The 21,203-nt window shown below is 50.9% G+C and overlaps 1 protein-coding gene across 1 annotated transcript in view; it reads right to left on the bottom strand.

Moving 5' to 3' along the window:
- The window catches only part of POU2F3 (POU class 2 homeobox 3), a 37,819-nt gene that overhangs the window by 10,457 nt on the left and 6,159 nt on the right, over positions 1-21,203 (bottom strand). The window contains exon 4 of the mRNA XM_015649603.2: positions 12,048-12,082. Within this exon, the coding sequence (XP_015505089.2) occupies positions 12,048-12,082 (35 nt within the window). The remainder of the gene's footprint in view (positions 1-12,047; positions 12,083-21,203) is intronic.

Below are 21,203 nucleotides of genomic sequence, written 5' to 3'. Positions count from 1 at the left end.
CAAAAAACAATTCCTCATTCCAGATCACAACTCAAGCCCCAATAGGAAGGCTAGACATAGAAAACCTCTCATTTTTCCCTGCACTAAACAGAGAATGGTACAAGGGGATGGGAAAGGATAGGTCATGGAATAGAAGACCTCAAAAAAGCAGAACAATCTCCCAGACTTGAAAATGCAGCACTCCAGGCTGCATTTGTTCCATTTCTACCAAGAAACAACAAGAAATTACAAGGAAAATCTCCTTCCTCAGTTATGAGCTGTGGAAAAATAACTGGAAAACTTCACAGGTGTCCAGTGGTCTTCTTGAGCTACTTTAATGTCCAAGCAAAGTTCTTGTCCACAAGAAAAATCATGATTTTTAAATCCACATTCTTTAAAAAAAAATGCACCCAGGGACCAGAACTGAATCCTTGTTTCTGGTTTATTCCACAATCTCCATGTTCATTTCTAACATTGCTAATACAATTTTGAAAAATTAATTTATTAAGAAATAAGAAGAATAATCTGTTCCAATTGTTGTAGTAGGTGAAATATTTTGGTAGTGCTGACTGGGACAGGAGGGAGGGAGGATTTTAGAAGTTTTTAGGTTAATTCCTGAAAGGTGAGTGAGGAGTGTCCCTGCACAGGGGACAGGTAAAAGATACAGAACTCTCCTCCAAGAAAAAATTGACCCAAACCTTTTTTTCAGCACGAGAACACCCTGAAAAAAGTTTATTCCTCATCACAGCAAGAACAGCCTCTGATTCCCAAAAACTGGAAAAGCCAGGAGGACTCCACAAAGGACATGGTTTGAAACTCCTGAAGATTCACCCTGACTCCTAAGGCTGACCATCCCCAGGTCCCACCAGATCCCTTCCAAACCCCACATCCCCAAAGGTGAGGAGGGTCTTTGCCCCACTGATGGGGCTCAAGGCCCTGCAGCCTCCTGCCAGCAGAGGGGGACAAGAAATCCAGCTCTGCAAACACCATCCCAAGTGAATATTCTGGAGTTGAAGGAGCTTTTCTGCCCATCTGAGCAAAGCACAGAATAATTTCGGTTGGAAGAGACCTCTACAATCACCGAGTGCAAGCTTTGATGGATCTCCATGAGAGGAGAAAAGGGGAAAAAGGGATCACAAGAGGCTCAACAGCTCCAGAGCAGGGAGCTGCAATGTTCCCCTGTGCATTTTGGAAGGTGCTGCTCCGAGGGAAGGTGATTACAACACCCCCTTTCATTACAACCTGAGCTCTGGACACCGCCGAAACTCGTTTTGCAATAATCCCAGCTCCTTGCAACAAGAGGTAGACATGCTATGAATTCCAGCTCTTTCCTACCTTTCAAGTTGGCATGATCATCCCTCTTAGCCTGGCAGGGCAAAAAAAAAATAAAAAAATAAAAAAGAAATCAGGTGGAAAGATCTTCTCGATCGCTATCGCCAGCGATAAGTCACTGAATGTCAGTCTAAAAGGCTCAGGAGGACACCCCGTTACCCCTGAGCCATCCAGTCACTCCAGGCACGTGGATTTATGGATGTTCTTTGCATTAAAAAGAATCCATCAGAGGCAAAAAAAGAAAAAATAAAAAAATATTAAAAAAATAAAAAATAAAAATTAACGTTTATCTGCTTCATCCAAGGCTGAGCAGTCCCAAGAAATGAAAGTTTCTGGCGTCTCAGAGAGCCGGGCTCCGGATCCCGCCTGAGCTGTGATCCCGACACGAGTGGGGTGTTGAAGAGGCACGAGCCATTTCCAAACTGAAATCAATTTTTCCAGCTGCCAAGCGGGACGAGCTGGCGGCGCTCCAGGGAGAAAGGGGTGTGTAGCCGCATCCCGGCATGGCTCGATGTGAGAACGGGAGGTGGGTTTGGCAAAGGACCGGTTCCCGATTTAAAAACAACAACATCTCCCACTGCTCCTTCCCCCGGCCCTGGAATTCTCCCTCCTGCGCAGTGGGCGGGAACCTGGGGTTTGTTCTTGACAAATCCTTCTCCCCCTTGCACCTATTTCCATTGGGTTTAGGCTCAAATTTACCTCGCCCTCCTCTTCCTCTCCCCGACAGGCCTGCAGCTGGATAATTGTTCATTAGCAGGAGTTCAGGATCTATCCAAAACTTTGGGGATGGTTTATGCAAATCCCGCTCTTTCGTTTTTTCCCTGGCTAAACCGGCAATATTGCCAAGTGTACATTAAAAAATCAAAACCAAAAAAACCCCAAAAAACCACACACATTGTGGGCGAGGCCACTCAATACCATGAGACTCCCTTAAAATAATGTAAATTTCAAATTAATAAAACGAGGGGAGGAGTTGCCTCCTCCTTTCCCAGTGCATCTGCCTCGGATTTGCAGAAAATGCCTGCAAATATGGGAAGAGTTTTCCTTGAGGAGCAAAAAAAGAAGAGAAGAAAGGTTGAAATGATGAAGTCCTCAGAGAATCACCTCTGGGGGTATTTGATGGGAACTCTGTGATTTGGGTAAAACCAGAAGCAGATCCCACTGGGATTGCTCAGGATCTTGGTTTTATGGGATGATCATGGATAGGGAAAGGGGAACGAGAAGTCACGGGGAGACTTTGTTCCCACTGAACTGCACTTGGAAAAATAACAGTATTTAAGGAAAACAAGGTGGTGTGCTGGAAGCTTCATTGCCCATGGGTTGGAATGGGATGATCTTCCAACCCATTCCATGGAAAAAGGAGCAGGGCAAAGAGCAGGACCTGCAAATGCCCAGGGCTGAGGTGAGGTGTGGGGGCTCTTGGCTGTGAATCCCCAGCACCTTCCCCCCCTGGGGCCAGGCCCAGGGCAGGGCTGGGAGCAGGTAACGGCAGCTGGAGGCACGGGAGCTCCTCGGGGCCAGGGCAGGAATCACACTTGCAAATCTCAAGTGGATGTTTGGATGTTTTCACAGCCCTGAAACAGGGTCAGCCCCCGAGCAAGCCGAGTGAAAAACACAGGAAGGGTGACTGGGTGGAAAAGAGAGAGTCCCTTCCGTAGCTGGCTCGAACAGCTGCAAGGATGGATGGTTTCTTACCTATCTCTGGCCTAAACACAAAAACAAAAAGCAAAACAAACTAAGAAACACATTGAGGGTGATGGAAAATGATCAAAGCTCCGGAGCCTGCTTGCGTAACTGATTTGTGGAAGGTGTTTCATAAACATTTCATAAGAAGGAGAATTATGAAGAAAACATCTCCCAACCTGCCTGCAATTACTGCACAAACTCTTCCTTACCAGTAGGAAGAAGGGGAGAGGAAAAAAAAAAAAAAAAGAAAGAAAGAAAGAAAAAAAAAGGTACATTTGTTTTGTAACTGATCTGTGAACTTCTGGCAAACGCTCGGCTCATGAAAACATCCTGCAGACATCTTGCAGAGCTGTGGAAAGCCAGGGAATTGGGAAGATTCTCCTGAGCAGCTCTGTGTGCTGCTGTTCCCTTCAGATTGACCAGTGTTGGGTTCTGTGTGCTGGATCCCACTGGGTGGGCTGGAGCCCTCCATGGGTAATCCCGGTTTAGGGATAATCTCAATGTCTTCCCCGTCCCTCAGACCCCAAAGCAGCCCCAGAATCCTCCTTGGGATGAGCTCCTGGTGTGCTCATCATCATCCTCCTTGTTCAGCCACCAAATCAGAGCCTCCAATCCTCTCCCCAAATCCAGATCTCTCCTATCCAAGCCCTGCCAGCCCTCTCCAGCCCCAGTTATCAGGCAGGAACCACATTCGTGGGAGATGGAAGACAACCCTAAACCCTATTTGTTGTGAAGCTCCTATTTAGCCAGTGACCTCTTTGAAAGACATTTATCTGCCTCCACATCTGCCTTATCTCGCTGTCAGAGCCGAGTTTAAGAGTTTGACTCATTCCCAGCCCTCCAGAGCAGAGGGAAGAGGAGAATCAGGTGCACACAGAGGGTCTGGAGCACCTGGCCCTCGCTGACAAGGAACGACGCAGCTCTGAGTCACCCCAAAATGGTTTGAGTCACCCCAAAGTGCTCTTGAGCACAGAAGAGCTGCCTCAAGCTACCCCAAAACCCTTTGCCTGGAGCCCAGGGAGGAGGTTTTAAGCTGGAAACAGGCATTAATCTGGATCCAAGGCTCTTGCAGCTCCCTGAGCCTTCCCACCTTCCGATGGCGTAAGTGCTCCGCTGTGAATTATCCGCACACGTGGGCCCCATAAAATAAAAAACACACTAATAATAAATTATGGCAATAATAATAATAATAATGGGGTTGCAATTACTATTTCCACATGTACTATCCTGCATGTACAGCAAGGCTTAACAGACACCTGGAAAGAAGGCAGAAAACCTTTATGCCAATGCCACGATATTCACCTTGTAACATTTAATATCCCACTGAAGGCTGGGAATTTTTGGAAGCTGTCAGCATGACAGAAAGGAATTCAGCGTGGGATTAACTCCGTAACAGGCTCTGTCCTAAAGCTCAGCCATGGCAGCACGCTGGAAAATTCAAATGCAATCCCAAACCTCAGCACACCTGCATCACCTTACACGAGGCCTTTGAGTTTATTAATTGAGGTCTGATCTGATAGGGTTTATCCTCAGCTTCAGCTTGGGATGTAAATGGTTGTGCTGGAGTCAAAGTAGGGGTGGGAAATCAAAACTTTAGGAGTATCCAAGGTGCACACTCGACAGGAGAAAACAAACAGAACCACACACAGCTTTTGTGGGCTCTCTGATACAGCTTTTCCCTGGAATTTTTGCTTCCAAACAAACAGGGAAGAGAGAGAAGTCCCCCCTTTGCTGAACCTCAAATGATCACCTGTGAAACAGCAGGCTTCCAAAGCAGGAGCTGGGCAGGGGAGAGGAGAAGCAAAGCAGAGGTGGGAAGAGCACCTGCCCTGCCTGGCCACGCTCAGGGACACCTGCTCAGGTGGGAGTGTCCTGGCTGCTCGCAGGGCCTCGGGAGCACAGAGCCTGCTGAGTGCTCTCAGGAGGTGCTCTGTGCTCAGGGGGACACAGAACTGCCAAAAAGATACTGGAAAAGCAACTTCCAGCACCTTCCCTCTTACCAGTGAGGCTCAGGTACCTGCCAAGGCCCGTGGGCATCCCAAATGGGGCAGTTTTACAACAGGCAGGGGGAGATGTCATTTTCTTGGTCAGAGTGGCCAGAGCCTCCACTCCAAGCATGGGAAATTAATTTCCCACCATCAAGGCTGTAATTTCTCCCCTGTCTCCCTCCCAGGACTCCCCCTGCCCCAGCCTTCCCATGGGTTGCAGCACTGCTCCCTGCACCTCTCTCCATTTCACTTGCCCAACTCCCAAACCTCTCCAGAACTCCACCTCTGCCTACACCCCCGTGCTTATCTGCTCTGCTCCCACCCTGGGCTGCATCCCTGCCCCTTTCCTTATCACCCTGATTTCACACACACCACTCCATGGCTTCTCCCCTGCCCTCCTGCAAGCTCACACAGGTCCCCTGGAGCCCGAGCACGTTCCTGTTCCACTCCAAAGTTGCCTTGTTGGGATTTTCTGGGCTGAGAATCTGCCCTGCATGAAAAATGTCCTTTTTTTTTTTTCTTTCCCATGCACCCCTTGCCTACAGGGAGGAATCTCTGTTTGTTCAGGACTCTCTGTGCCTTCTGGCAGTGACAAATGCAAACACCTGGCACTGCGTGGATATCCTGGGATTAGTCATCCACGGGGAGAGTGTCCACACAGCCCTGCTAGCCCTTGGTAGGGACACATCCCGCTTTGGGGAGGAATTAAGCTGGAATCAGACTGGGGCTGGCTCCATCCCAGCTCCACGGGCCTCTCCCATTGGTCCCTGGCACTTTTGGAATCAGCTGCTGTGCCCCAGGGAACTGGGACATGAGAGGAGCAGCTGGAGGGATGGCATGGGACACACTGAAAGAGAAAGGGAGAGTGAGGAAGGTAGGACAGCATCCCACAGGGTTTCGTTTTGGGTGGGGGAATGAAGCCCAAGGGTTGGGGGAGCTCAGAGCCAGCTCTCTGCTCCCAAGCCATGCAAATTCCATGGGCTGGGGAAGCAGGCAGGAGGGTTCCCTGCTGGATAAAGCCACTGATCCCACACAGAGCTGCTCAGCCCCGCTGGGGAGGGAGAAAGTGCCCTCTGATGTCCAAAATTAGAGGCCTTGCTTGAAACCCATCACCTTCCCCTCCATGTGCTGGGACCTGCCCTCGTGCAGGACGGGTGCAGGGCCCCACCCTGGCTGGGTGCTGCAGCTTTGGGGTGGATTCTTGGAGCTCAGCACATGAAAGGCCTTCAAGGACTCGGAGTCCTCTCCTCATTAGCGGTGACTCCCTGAGAGTCACATCCAGACGCAGCAGTTCGTGCCACCCAGCCCTCAGAAAGGTGCTGGGCCACCTGGATTGTGGCTGGTCCAGTGACAGCCGTGCCCTGGGCTGAGCTGCTGCTGTGGAAAACAAGTTTAGTGACCCTTCAGACAGGTCTGTGAAACCAGGGCTTGTCCCTTGTGAGCACAGAAAGCGTTTCCTGAAGGATGAGCAGGGAATTTGCACAAAGATCTCTGTCTCTCCCTCTCAGACAGATCTGAAACAACTGTACCGGGTATTTTGCCAAGGAAACAGGTGTAGGAAACACATTATAAATGAAGTTTGCCCTTTAAAAGCAGGACAGCAGGAGTTTGGGAGTTTGGATGTTAAGGAACAGATAAAATCCAACCAACTCTGGGTTGTTGTCAACAAATTAATTCAATGGTTTCAGTCCACCTCTTGAGAAAAGCAATTTAAAAGGCCAAATCCTTGCTCCTAATTGCATCCCCTTTCCCTCACAAGTTCCCCTGGCCTGTTTTGGAGTTCATTCCCAGCAAGCTCATCCGAGAACAAACCCAGCCTGAAGAAGGGGTTCCTCTGCATATCTGTCCTAAGCAAAGCAGGGCCAGATTTAGACACAGAGGACTTTCCCTGGAGCCAGGGCTTTCTCTGATGCTTTCCCAAAGGGCTGCATTTCAATGAGGAACCTGCACACAAACAAATTTATGCAATCAGCCTGTCCCTAGGACAGAGCAGGGAGACTTCAAAAGGGAAAGGCCAGGGCAGAGCTGAGCTTAGATCCAGTGTCAGGCGAGGCAGATACAAGGCCAGCCCTGATTTCCAGCCAGGGGAGGCTCAAGAGATGAAAAGCAGATGCAAGGCTTAGGCTGATCCCCTGGGGCAATGGGGAGAAGAGAGAGTGAAATCTGAATTGATCCCCAGAGGGGAGAAGGAAGCAGGATGTGAACCTCCCCTTGAGAGGAGGGCAAAGCAGGACTGGGATGGAAATCTGGAGGGCAGACTGAAACCTGAGCTACCCACAGGGGGAAAAGCCAAGCAGGAACAGCAATGACATCCAGGGAGCACCTGAGATTAGGGGGAGGTGGGAACATGGAGCAGAATGAAAAGCTATGAGAGAGCTCCCCGGGGGGAGGGAAGCCCTGGTGGAGCGAAATTAAATGTGCAGGGAGTTTTGCATCCCAGATATTAATAACAAACTACCCAGCGAGTTAGGCCCTTCTCTGCACCTTCAAAAGGATGGAGGGGAGGAAGAACTTGTCTGTGGTTGAGCACAAGACGGTGAATCAGAGGATGGGAGTCCATAACCCAGCTCAGGCCCCTGGATTTCAATGGAGCCCAATGTCCACGGGCAACTGGCCCATGAAGCAGCCCCTGATCCCAGCTGCAATCAGAGCTCAGCATCTTTGGGAAAAGCCTCTCTGGCTTTTCCAGCCTGGGAGTCAGGCTGTGTCTGCAAAACACCTTCCAGAGGCACCAAGGGATGCTAAATCATTAGCAAAGAGCCTTCAGACGTGTGGGTGGAAGGTACCAAACAAGGTCAGGGTGTTTATTAGTGGCACTGAAAAGGAGCCACCAGGGATTTCACATCTCAGGTGCAGTTTGCCCACTTTGATTTTCTCACATCGTGTGCCTACAGGACATCAGCTGTGGAGCCCTGAGATAACTCAAAGCAACTGTTGGAAATCCCACAAGAACTTCAGAAATTAAAGTTTCTTTGGGCAAGGACTGACAGATATGAACAGAGCAGGGAGAGGAGTTAGAAAAGGAGGTCCTGAGGGAAAGGAACCCCTTCAGCACCTCTTGTAAGAGAGCAGAGCAGTAACACACAGGATGCTTGACCTGCTTTTAGAAAGGAGCAATTTTTCAACAGAGCCAGCTGAAAATAATAATAATTATTTTTTTTTTTTCTTTCTAGGAAGCCTGTTGGAAATCTGTATCCTTCCTACATCCCCTGAGTGGTGTAAACCAAAGACAGCAAACAACAGGAATAAAGAACCAACAGGAAAACTGAAGTTGGGCCCTGCTCAGGCACTTCAGTGCCTGCCTGCCTGTCTTAAACATTGTCAAATCTCCCAGCCAGATCACTTCAGATTGATGTGACTGATGCTAATGACAGATTTGATAAACAAACGACAGCCTGTCCTGCAAGGGTCAGCCCTTTGCTGGCATGAAGAGTGCCTGACACATTTGGATAGGGAGCAGAGGCAGATCCTGCCCAGCTCTGCTCGCACAAAAATCTGTCAGCTCCATTTCAAGAGAGACATTTTCCCTCCCAGCTCTGGAGAGGAGCTCTCATTCCCTCCTCTGGAAGGAGAAGAGCTGATCTTGCATTCCTCCCTGGACCAACAAGGTACTGCCATCACTTCCCTGCTGGAAAAGCACTCCTGGCTTCAGCAGCTGTGCATTCTCCTCCCCCAGCTGTGGACAGATGCACATCTCTGTGAGCTGGGCTCAACCCTCACACCACTCACACAAGCCCTGGCACCTCCCAAAACCATCAGCCCTCCATCCGTGTGTGTATTCCAGCAGGCAGCTCTATCCCAGGGCTCAGCTCCAGACACCTGGCTCTCCAGAGCAGCTACAAAAACAAACAATCCAGAATTTCCTAAAGGCTGAACGGGGAATTAAACCCGAGCAGAGCTGAGGACAGCCCGGGCAGGATCACCACATGAAGCTCCAATTCCAGCACCCCCAGCACCTGTCCTGCTCCCATTTGAGGCAAAGGGGGCTTGAATTTTGCCAGGAAAAGGCAGAGACACTCAGATCTGTCCCAGCCATGCTCTGGCCACCATCCCAACCCATCAGGAGGCAGATGGCCCTGTGCAGGCTGCCAGCACTGAAGGTGAAAGTTTATTACTGTGCCTTTGCATTTCCCTCGCCATAAACAGGAAACAACCAGCATTAGACTCACTAAATAAAAAAAGCCAAACCAGATAGGCAAGGCAGAAGATGCTGCTTTTTCCATCCACACCCTTTTCCCTCTCATTCACATACAAATTACTGTTGCATCCAGGTGGGAGGAGAGTTTGAAGAGGGGAGGGGAAGGGGGGGAGAGAAGAAATGTTTGCCAAATAGGCTGAGGGATCAGAGGGAGCTTTCTCATAAAGCGCAGGGCTGACCCACAAACTGCTAGAAAACCTCAAACTCCGCAAGAGTTTCCCTCCCTCCCCGCTCGAAGGGTGAGAGCAGCCCCAGCAGGGAGATGGGAGGCAGGGAAGGGGTCTAACCAGGTCACTCCACCCTTCCCATCCCGCCCGGAGCACAACACGGGAGGGAGGGAGGGAAGCAGACCTGAAATGTAGGCCATCTACAAAGGCTGGGGGAGAGGCTTCAACGATGTGAGATTTATGATCTTCAAAGTGATTAGAGCCCAGCACTCCAAATAAAGGCAAAGAGAGCTCCTGCAGTCAGTTTGGAGTTGGGTTTCAAACCATCCTGCCCTGGCTTCGGTTTGAGAACTTGAATTGCAAGCTAACGAAAAAGGGGGGGGAAAAAAAAACACCTAAAACCAACCTCAAACCCCAAACCAAATTAAAAAACCCACCAACCTCTACCCCTAATGAAAGAGCACAGCACCTGATTTTACATGAAAACACTTTGATATTTCCAGCTCTCCTCTCTTCCTTTTTTCTCGTCATTTGAAATCTATTTGCTGAATTGAGGATGAATTCACCAACAGCTGAGGTCAACCCTAAATGTGAGTGTGGAGCCCGTGTGCGTTTGGGCTCCTGCTCATTTGAGAGAATAATTTAAAATAATAATTATTATTTTAAATAACAATACTTTCAAATAGTAATTATTATTTTAAATAATAATGATTTAAAATCACTCTACCCATGGCCTTGGGAGGGCCAAGAGAGGGAGACAAAGAGCCACTTGCACAGGCCTGTGTCCACTCAGGGACTGTTACATCCCGTCCCTGGCATCACTGCAAACCCCCTCAGTGGGCTCTGGGGAATCAGAGCAGATTAGAAATAAAATAAAACAATAAAACTAGCTCATTCACAGTCTTTTGATTTTTAAACCTTGCTAAATCCCCAGCTAAGTTGGCTATTCAGTTACACAGGCAAGCTGGAATAAATGAATTGGATTTTGCGGTGCTGTTTTGGTGGAGGGAGGAAAATAAAAGTGAAAATGCTGAAGGAAAAAAAAAAAAAAGCATAAAGACACAATTTCTTTTTAGAAGGAGGATATTTCTACTGCCTGCAAGCCTGGCTGCCCCCACAGCTTCCCCAGCATCACCCAGAGGAATACAGAGGGTGGTGGGTCAGATCAGCAGTGGGTGTAAATCAGCATTGCTCCAGCACCTCTCCTCGATTAACCCCAGCCCCAGCACCTCTGTGCTGCTGCCACAGGAGATGTTTTCCTGCTCATTTCTATCTGAAATATCCTTTTATCACCCCCAGTGAGCTGATTGGATTCTTCTCCCAGCCCTGGGCTGCAGACACAAGGCTTTTTGTTTGCAGCTGGGGATTCCAGAATCCTGGAAGATGGCTGAGCGTGTCAAGACACCTTTGGTAGGAAGGGGAGACCCACCCAAGGCTGGAGCAGCCAAAGCAAACAAACAAACAGCAGCCTGGCTGACATTTGTCACAGTGAGAGCCACCAAGGGAAGCTTGAGGGACAAAAAGCCACGTGGAAGAGGCACAGCTGCCCAGTGCTGCTCACAGGGTTGGAGCCCTTGGATTTGGGGAATGCACGTTGGAAGTGGATCGTTTGCTGTGCCAACATCACCCTCAAGTCTGTCCATGGAGTTACAGCCCCTCCTGCATTCCTGCTCCCATCCAGCCCCTGGAATCCTGCAGCAGGGCAGAGTTTGGCTCTCCAGACTCCTCTTTTCCTTGCCAGGGCTCAGTCCAGCTCTGCTGGCCACAGGAGGCCTCAGCTCTGGGCTTAGAGAGCATTTTCCTAAAATCTCAAAATGGTTTGGGCTGGAAGGAACCTTAAAACTCTTCTCATCCCACCCCTGCCTTGAGCAGGGACAACTTCCACCATCCCAGGCTGCTCCAAGCCTCATCCAGCCTGGCCTTGGGCACTGCCAGGGATCCAGGGGCAGCCCCAGCTGCTCTGGGCACCCTGTGCCTCCCACCCTGCCAGCAGAGCTCCTGTGTCTGCCCAGATCCACGGGCTCCAGAGGGCTGTCACCTTCTGATGTGACACTCAGGGATCTTTAGAGCCACCCAGGAAGATCTGCAGGCACTCAGTGAGCCAGGAAAGGCTTTTAGCTGGACAAAGCAGGGGGAGAAGGGCACACACAGCAGGGACACAGCCCCTCAGCTGCTCTTTGCAATTGGGGTTTGCTTGCCCCATATTTTTATCTGCTGTCACTTTCCCTGCTGCCTTGCAGACAGGAATTTGACCTGTGCACTCCAAGATCTCAAACCACATGATTTTTAGTGCTGGCTGACACTCCTGAGGGCCTTTGTCCCTGCCAGTGCCAGTGTCACAGCACCAGGGCTTTGGGGAGGGATTTGTACCCTTGCCACCACAACTGAGGTGCTTTTTGTTTCTAAACCACGATACCAAAAAAAATTTTAAAAGCCAGAAAACCCCTTGAGCAAATGGTCATTTAAAGGAGCTCTGTAATTAGCTGAACTTGTATGAATTAGGGAGAGGGAAGCCAGGGGTGTAATCTGTCACAGCATCCCACAAGGGGAACTGGGAAGAAGTTCTGTGGTCTGTTTAATGGCACCTTCTGACCTAACAGTTTTTATCTCTCTGCAGGAGCTGCAGCACGATGAGCAAGTGAAAAACAGCCATTCCAGAAAGGAGGAGAATGCCTGGGAAGCCAGGGAGCATCTTACCTGCCTGTTAAAGTCCAGCCCATTCTGTTCATTCCCTACAACGAAACAAAGAGAAAAACATCTCAGTATTAATGACAGCCAGCACCGGTGGGAGCTTTCCAGAACCTGGAATGCACATAACCAAAAAATTGGCCCTGGGAGAGCAAGGAGGGGAGGAGGAGGGTGCAGAAATGGAAGGATGAAGGATTCTGCAGCATTTTGGTGGTGCCAGCCCTTGCTGAGGGATAATAAAAGTGTTCCTGCCTGGGAGATACCTGGCCAAGGGTGGGGGAAATCTCGCTGAGCACGAGGGAGATTCCAGAAGAGGTGAGCTGGAGGACATCACAAATCTCCAGGGAAATCCAGGGCTAACTGTGGGAAAGGCCAGCAAGCAGGTGGCCAGGGCTGCTGGCCCGGGATCTTCAGGAACCCGCATGGCACCGCGTAATTACGGGATATCTGGAGGAACACAGGGTGCCGTGGGGTTGTGCTCAAGAGGCGTCTCCTTGATTCCAAAAGAGATTGGCAGGCACAGGGGGAAAAATCAGACAGGTTTCAGCCTGAAGGTACCGCACAGGCCTTCACTCATTCCCCTTTGATGATAAACATCCCCCCCTCCCGCCATCACACCTGCCAAATTCATCAGGAACATCACAGAGCAAAGGTTGTGCTCTCCACAGATCTGAATGCTTTAAGGGATTCCACGAAGCTCTCGAGCTGCACAGGCAACCCCAAGACACCCCTTCCCTTTGCAGCACATTCCCCAAGCCATTCCCTGCCAGTCCAGCCGAGTTGGTGATGAGGAGCCTGGAATTGTTCACATCCCACCGGCACAAGCCCCCGGGCCTCCCGCTCCTGCTGTTTTTTCCAGGATAACGTTCCCCATGAAGCAGAACCCGTGCCCTGTGATCTGATCAAGCTCCAACACATCGTGTTTTCCAGCAGTTCAGGGCTCCTGCAAAGAGCTGGAAAGTGCTTGGGAGAGGCTGGGCATGCAGGAGGGTGAATCCAGCTCTGCCATGGACTTTCCTTGACTGAACAATCCTTTATGCTATCCCAGCACAGCATTTTCCATGCACAGAGTATTCCCAGGTGAATCAGCGTGGATCCTGAGGGGGAGCGTTCTCGGTACAATTATCCACAGATGGCAAAACATTGGAGAGTCAGGGATAACAGAGCTTTGTGGCTGCTCTCTGCTGTCTAGAAACAGCCCTGGAGATTTAATCTGTGACATTTAAAAATCACTGACTGTGGAAGCGGAGCTGTGGGACTGTGCTATAGAGCAGGGCCACGGCAGAACGAGCTGCTGCCCCCTCAATTTGACATCTCCTCACCCTCTGCACCTCAACCAGCTCTGAGCTTCCCCTTCAATTTGAGATCTGCTCCATCTCCTCACCCTCTGCATCCCAACCAGCTCTGAGCCCTCTCCTCCCAGCCTGGCTGCATTTCCACCCTGCCTTCCTCCCAGCCTGCTGTCTCCCAGCCCTTTATCTCTTTTCCCCGTGTAATTCCCTCGCTCCAACCCCCTCTGCTCCCTGTCCAGCTCTCTCCAGCTGCTCCCTCCCCAGGAATGGGGTTCATTCATTGCGTTCCAGCTCCCTTCCAGCCCCAAAAGCCAAGGAGGGCAAATCCAGCGATGGGAATGCTGATAGCGTTAATGGATGATCACAATCAGCATCCACACACCTGAGCAGGACCGCAGGAGCATCTTCAAGGCCTGCAGTTTCTACCTTTGAAACCCCCACGGGGTGTGGGGGGGGTGTTTGATGCGATCTGGAGGCAGCAGCTGAAGGGAAGCAAAGCCAGGAGGGAAGGAGGAAATAAAAGTTCCCAGCTGCTAAAATAGAACAGGAAGGAAAAGGTAATCTCCAGGTTTCTTGGAGACAGGAGTTTCGCTCACGTTCGGGCGCAGCGTGGTGATGAGGCAAGATTCAGAGAGCTGCAGGGGAATCCCTGGGTCCCAGTGACGACGGCTGAGTCACCAGCACTCACCCCAAAGCTTGGAACCCCAGAGGTGTGGCTGGAACAGAGCTTCCCTGCACAGCCCCACATCCCCCAGCACAGCTTTTCCCTCCCTCCACAAGCACTGACACACTCAGGCCTTCTCTTTGTCCCTTCCTCTCCTACAGAGCCACACACGGCATCCTCCACGTCCCTGCAGATCAACAACGGGGGGATTTGGGAGCACCCCGGCCGGGAATTCTGTGCCAGCTGAGCAAATATTCCTGGAGGCTGGCACTGAGTGGGGTGTCTGAGGCGGAGGGAGCTCCCTGGGCAGACAGAAGGAGCAGCAGGCACCTCCAGAGGCCATTCCTGCACCTATCTCAGCCGCCCATCTCCCCGGCAGGAATGGCCCTCTGGAGATGACTATTCCTCCTGACTGACTCCAAAGGGACCCAGGGGCAACCAGTTCAGCCTTAGATGTCCAAGAGGGAGAGGTTTAAAACTGGGAGGGGTGATTTCTGCTCCCAGTGGTTATGTAAATGGGAGCTGGATACACAAATCTCTGCAGGACCAACCAGTGTTTGGGCACTGATTTATTTGCAAACAAATCTGGCCCTTCTTTTTCTGTTTCAGTAAATGTAAAATTCAGGTGATTGCAGCTGCGAGCCAAGGTTTGGGTGTGATAGGGATAATAGCTCTCCTCTTTCAGTTGAACTGTAACTTTCTTTCCTACAAATGCTTTATAAAAATAGCCTCGGCTTCCTCCCAGTTTCTGTCAACATCAGGACTCGCACTGCAGCAGTCATTTCTCTCCTTAAAGGAACGAGCTGTTCAAACAATCTGCACTTAAGATTTAATCTTTTCTAGCTCCAGGAGATAAAAAGAAAGAAAAGTGTAAGTGGCAGCAGATTCTCTCTCCTGCTGCAAGCTGCCAGAACTCCACTCATTTTAATGGAGCTTCAGCCCAGCCAACAACTCAATTTTTGCTGCACGAGCCAGACACAGTGGGATCCAGAACCTCCAGAATCTGCTAGATCAGTCCTCCCCTTCCTGAAATTCCACGGGGCTGGGGAAGCCCTGGGATTTCAACGGGGAAAGGCTGCTTGGAGCCCCATCAATTCCCAGCAGCTCGCCCATCACCAAGGCTTCACCCTCGGCTCCTGGCTGTTTGGAAAAGCAGTGATAAGCTCAGCTGGCTCCCCGAGCCCGGCAGCCCAGGGTTGTGCTGCTCTCCTTGGTTCACCTGGCAGCTGTTTTGCATAGCCCTGGCATCAGATCTGGTGCGAGTTTGCCTGGGGAGGTTTCTCTGGGGATGGGAGCAGCGCAGCAGTTCCGGGCAGCTTCCCCCCACCCGCTGCTGTTCCCCCCTGGAAAACCCAGGGCGAGGGATCCATGGGGAGCAGAGCTGCAGAGCCAGTCCAGCCCTGCAGGATAAAAGCACCTTAATGGGGGAAAAGTAAAATCAGGGTGGCCTTCATCTTCACACGGGCAGGTGTCACCTCCAGGGAGTGACACTTCTCACCTGGCCACTCCAACAGGGCTCATCCCTGTTCCCAGGCACTGAACTCACCCCACGCTCTGGAGGGACGGGGGGATGAGGAGGTGATTCCAGCCTGCAGCAGGTGTTGGAGAATTCCCGCAGGGAATCAGTTTGCTGCTGCACATTTGGGAGGGAAATGGGGAAGGGCTGAAGGGCGCTGGGGGAGCAGTGCCAGGCAGACACCACGCAGGGGTTCGGCCTCCTGGCCTGAGATGTCTGAAATTTTCAGGTGCCTCAGTGGGAGCCAATTGCTCCAGGCTCCCTTTGCAGCCAGGCAGAGGAAGAAGGAGCTTCCAGAGGGCAAATCCTCTTGCCCCTGAGATAGATGGCACAGGGATGAATCACCCTCTGGAGATCCCCGTTTCCATCAGGGACTGCCTGGGGTGAGCGGGTCAGGCTGAAGCCTCAGAGGATTGAATACCTAAAATTAAGATTAATCTCACCTATCCTGGAGATTTTTGCACTCCATCTGATGAAGCGCAATGCTACAGGAGATTGGCAGAGCAGGCCGGGTGTAGGGTGACTTTCAAGGGGCATTTCTGATAAATTCACTGTTCAAATCTCTCACCTCAAACAAGGTGTGAAGGTAAGAGATTGCCCAAGTGCTGGTAGAGAAAAGGGTGGCAATTCCTGTAACTATAACCAGTACTTGTCCCACAAGCTGTAAATGAAGCCAAAAGCTCACCTGCACTGAAGGAATAAGCAAAACAAGATATTCAGCACGAAACACTCCCCAGGATGTCCACTGACTTTGGAAATCCAGGCAAAAACCAAGGCATGGCCTTCATGCTGCTGCTCCCAGCAGCCACACCAGTGACTTTCCCAGAGCCAGCAGGAGGCCCTGAAGGCTGGGACCTCGCTCAAATCACCTTTTCCCCACAGAGTGGCCACCCCTGATTCCCTCCAGCTGCTCCCACCAGTACTGGGGCAGGAGGAACTGCAGCTGAGCAGGCACTAGTCAATTCCCTGGATTCCCACACGCCCTGCTGGGACACTCGATGCTCCCAAGGCGCTTAAAAAGTGCTTTTTAAAGTGTGAGCAGGATGGGGAGTTCTTGAGGCAGCCAGGTAAGGCTGAAGTTCTAATCTGAACTCTTTGCTCCAAAGACACAAAAACCCAAACCATCGGAGCATCCCCATGGAAAAGCCAAGGCTGGTGAGCAAAAGCGAATCTTGTGCTGACTCAGACAGCTCCAGACTCCAGAGGAAGCTTTCACTGAACACTCAAGAGCTTTTATAACCCCTGGGTTATAGAAATGCCTTCCCTCTGTCAGCAGTGCCTCCGAGAAGTCCCGTCCCCTGGTCCCTCTGCAGCCCCTCCGTGTGGGGCAGGGCAAGGGGGAGAGCAGGACAGCGAGTGTGGGAGACTTGGGCACCTTCCAGAAGGAAACCCGAGGGCAGCAGTTGTTCCCACGGAAAACATTTCACCTGCAGCTGCTGGGAGAGGGCAAGTCTCTTCTCCTAGACCAGAGGCAAGAGGCAGATCAGACCAGCTCTTCCTTTGCCCCTCTAATTCAAGTCAAACCAGCCTTTTGTTCCCCTTTCCCCTCCCCATCCTTTTTTATCCTCTTCCATAATGGGATGTTTAAGAAAAAAAAATAAAATAACCCAACCTCAAACCCTAATCACCTTCATTTGAATTTCAAATATCCCCCTCCTGGCCTCCCCCACGCCCCAACTGACTCGGAGCTGGGAATATGGAAATTTCTCCTGCTTGCCTTAAATGTGGCTGTGCTATGAAAATCATCAGCCTTATGCAAATCCCGAGCAGCCCCAATTGCCATAGCAACCAGCTGTTTCCAGCCCAACCGCTGCAGCTTTCATTTACCCGGGACTTGTCCTGGGGCTGTGCATTGCTGCAGGGGGAAAAGACCAGAGAAATCCTGGAGGCTTTGAGGAAAGTTTCACGAGGGAGAGCCAGCCTTGGGGAGCAAAGGCGTAGCCCAGGACTGAGCTCAGCGTGGGGCCGGGAGAGGCCAAGTTTCCTCAAAAGACTTTGGCCTGGCAAGCTGCTTCCAGCCCGGGCTGAGGAGGGAACAACAAAAGGCAGAAGGAGAAAAAAAGCTCCCTGAAAAAAATAAAAAATAAAAAAGCTGGGAGGCAGCACGGGCTGAGCACCCCTCAGCCCAATCTGCCATCCCTCACCTGTGTGCTCGATCCTTTCACCTCAGTTAGGGGCTGACACAGAGGCCAGGACCTCCAAACCTTATCCCAACATGATCCATCACCTTCCAAAGAGACTGTGCCACAAAGAGCCACCTTTCCAGAGCCATCCCTGGGCAGAGCAGCACCTGCAGACAGCTCACACCCTGCAGAGAGGTGTGAGAAGAGAGCAGGACCTGGGACCTGACAGCTCAATTCGGTTTGTGGCAGAGGCAGACTGAGGCAAAGCCTCTGATTTTCCATCTGCCCTGCCACAGATTTAATGCAAAACGCTGGCACTGGGAGGGGATTTGGCCGGGCTGGAGGTTCTGGTGTCCAGTTTCAGAGCTGTCCTGTGGAACAGGGAGGTGCCCCGTGCTGACACCTTGCTGCAGGCTCCAGTGGGCACCAAGGGGAAGGACGGCACCCGCAGGGATGGGTGGCACAGCAGCAGCTCCTCACAAGGGATGCTCAGGAGCAGATGCAGCACTGCAGCCCCTGAGAGGATGGATTGCTGCATGAGTGCTCTCCACAGGGGAGAAGTGACACGTGGCTGAGGGCCAGCTCTGATTCTGCTCTCTGTGACCCAGGGAATGGCTGGAGCTGGGCCAGGGGAATTTGGGATGGATCTCAGGGAAAGGTTCTTCCCCCGAGGGTGCTGGCACTGCCCAGGCTCTCCAGGGAATGGGCACAGCCCCGAGGCTGCCAGAGCTCCAGGAGCCTTTGGACAGCGCTGCCAGGGATTTGGGGGTGTTTGAGCAGGGCCAGGAGCTGCCCTGGATGATCCTGTGGGTCCCTCCCTGGTCGGGATCCTAAAGCACTCAGAAAAGTTATCCGAGCTGTGAGGGAGAGATAACCCTGTTCCCATGGCCACCACGAGCCCAGAGCTCCACCAAGCCAGCCAGCCTTCTGTCCCCATCACTCCTCCTGCAGCTCCCAGGCTCAGCCATGGAATCATGGAAACACAGAACCATAGAATTATGGAATCACCAGGTTGGAAAAGACCTTCAAGATCGAGTCCAACCCAGCCCAAAAACCCCAACTAAACCACAGCACCGAGTGCCACATCCAGTCTGTTTTACACACATCCAGGGATGGCGACTCCACCACCTCCCTGGGCAGACCATTCCAATACTTTATCACCCTTTCTGTAAAAACCTTCTTCCTGACATCCAACCTAAACTTCCCTTGGCTCAGCCAACCTCCCCATCCCAGGAGCCGCCCAAACCCTCTCCACAGGGCTGTCCCATGGGGCACCCCACATCCCCCCGGAGCTGGGGTGCCCACCCTGGGCTGCTGGCAGTGCCCATCTCCGCGGGTTCCAGGGTGGGGAGGGCAGATGCTGGCGGTGCCTGCAGCTATTCCCTTCCCCGTGGTTGTGTTTGAAGCGCTTCCCTATCGCCCTTTTTGTAAAAGCTTTGGCTTCCCCCCCATAGCCTCAACAGATGAAATCAAAGGGAAGTAGCTCTGCTTGGTGTAACCTGTTTTGATGGAGGAGATAAGCGGGGAACAAGTGTCTGACACAAACAAACAGACAGACAGGGGCAAGTCCCACCTCAGCGTTCTGTTGCATCAGATAGCAGGGCTTAGATAAACCACAAGAAGGGGGAGATCTCTGCCCCCGGGGCCGCAGGACCAGGGGCGACACTCGGCACTGCCAAGCCCCCACAGTTCCCATCAAAAAAATCAGCGCCGAGCTCTCGCTGGCATGGCTTTCATCAGTTTAAAAAAGATGAAAAGAGCTCCGAGCCAAGCAGAAAACTCGCTGCTCTTCATTACCCCCCATGGAGGCTCGCCTGGGAGCCCGGCCACGATGCCAAGGCTTGGAATCACGCAGGGAAAGGGGAAAAGGGCCCTAAAAGCAAAGGGTTGATCCCTGATCAGCCTGCCCCGCATCTCCGGGGTGATGGGGAAGGCAAACCAACCCTCGTGGGAGCAACTGCCTGTTCCCCCCAACACACACATGATTAAAAAAATTCAGAGCTGAAGTAAAGGAAGGATTAATATTCACAGGGCTTGGCAGTGAGAACCCTTAAAAATTATATATATTTTAAATAATAATTTGTAAAATGGCATAATTTCACTGTAAGCGGGGGATTTGGGATCAAAAAACCACAAGTTTCTGGAGAATATATATATTTTTTTTAAAACCCCTGAAACATTTTCTATTAAATTGGTGTGGATGAAAAGGAAAAAAAATAAAAAAAGAAAAAAGCACTGAGCTCTCCAAACCACCTATGAAAAGTGAACGATTTTAACAATTTTCTCAAAAAAGAAAAACCCCCCACAATTATTTCAAACACTTTCAAAGTAAAACAATGCCCCAAATTACCCCGTTTTTTTTCCTCTCTTCTAAACCTGGAATTGGCGGGGATATGAAAGGATGAGATTATGCTTCTGCTACTGACACTTCCCATCAGATCTTTAGGCATCAGCTTTAGATCAAGGGCTCGGTTTACAAAAGGATTTTGATACTTAATTCCCTCCTTTTTTCTTTTCCCAAATTCTTGGAGCCAGCCCACATCTTTTGGTGATGAGAAACCTCTGGGTACCTGCACCTAGGAGGATTTCTAGGTCTGGTATTGTTAATTTGGTAAGAGTATTGTTAATTTTCCCTCCTTTGCGGGGGGAACGAGCTTCCTGGGGAGCCGTGTGGATTGAGTAGGAAATGGGAAATTCAATTAATGAGTCATCAGAAAACACACGGAGCCTTTTCCCACATGAAGCAGGTAACCAAAACACGCCGCTATTTGGAGCTGCAGTAAATATTCCTCCAACAACGCGTGCAGGGGAGCACCAAAACTTCCCGGGAAGCTCGGCACAAAGAGAGTTTTGTTGTTTATAAACAGAAAGGGCTGAAAGAAGAGAGGAAACAACTCGGAGAGGGTTTGGGTGAGGTACCCTGAGCTGCACCTTGGACAGGTGAGTGAGAGGGTGATGCCACCCCCCAGGGTCCTACAAGGTGTCCCCAAAGCTGGCAGCCTCAGGAGGGGCTGTGATTGCTGCTGGGGACCCCCAAAGAACCTCCCAGCCCTTTGCAGTGTCACCTTTCCCAGAAGAACCCGGACAGACAAAAAAAATCACCGGGACAGCCTCAGAAAAAAAATTAAAAATTAAAATAAATAAATAAAAAAGCGATTTAAACAGGTTCTTTGTGGCACTCTTTGCAAATGAAGGCGATTTACTCGTCCTGATTTCCCTGCTTGATTTGAAGAGAGAACGCTGCCTCGAACATTTTTTGTTATTTTCAAACAAATTGACTTCACTGCTCTGCTTTCTCTTCTCAATTACCACTAAAAAGGGGCGCTGCAGCTCACGCTAATGGCTGTCTGGGATGCTTAAGCTGAAAAAAAAAACCCCCAAAACCCGTATTTTATCCAACCAAACGTGCTGCCAGCTTCTGCTTTAACACTTCTGACTCCAGCAGCAGCAGCCAGAGCCTCCCACTGCATTTAATAACAGCCAATACCAGAATTAAATCCCCATTTTCCTTAATCTTGATTCATCCTGACACCCCTCAATGAGAGCCAAATATTTCAGGGGGTTCCAGTT

The sequence above is a fragment of the Parus major genome, chromosome 24 (genome assembly GCF_001522545.3).
Source record: "Parus major isolate Abel chromosome 24, Parus_major1.1, whole genome shotgun sequence".
Classification (NCBI taxonomy): Eukaryota; Metazoa; Chordata; class Aves; order Passeriformes; family Paridae; genus Parus; species Parus major.
This window is presented reverse-complemented; position numbering and strand designations above follow the sequence as displayed.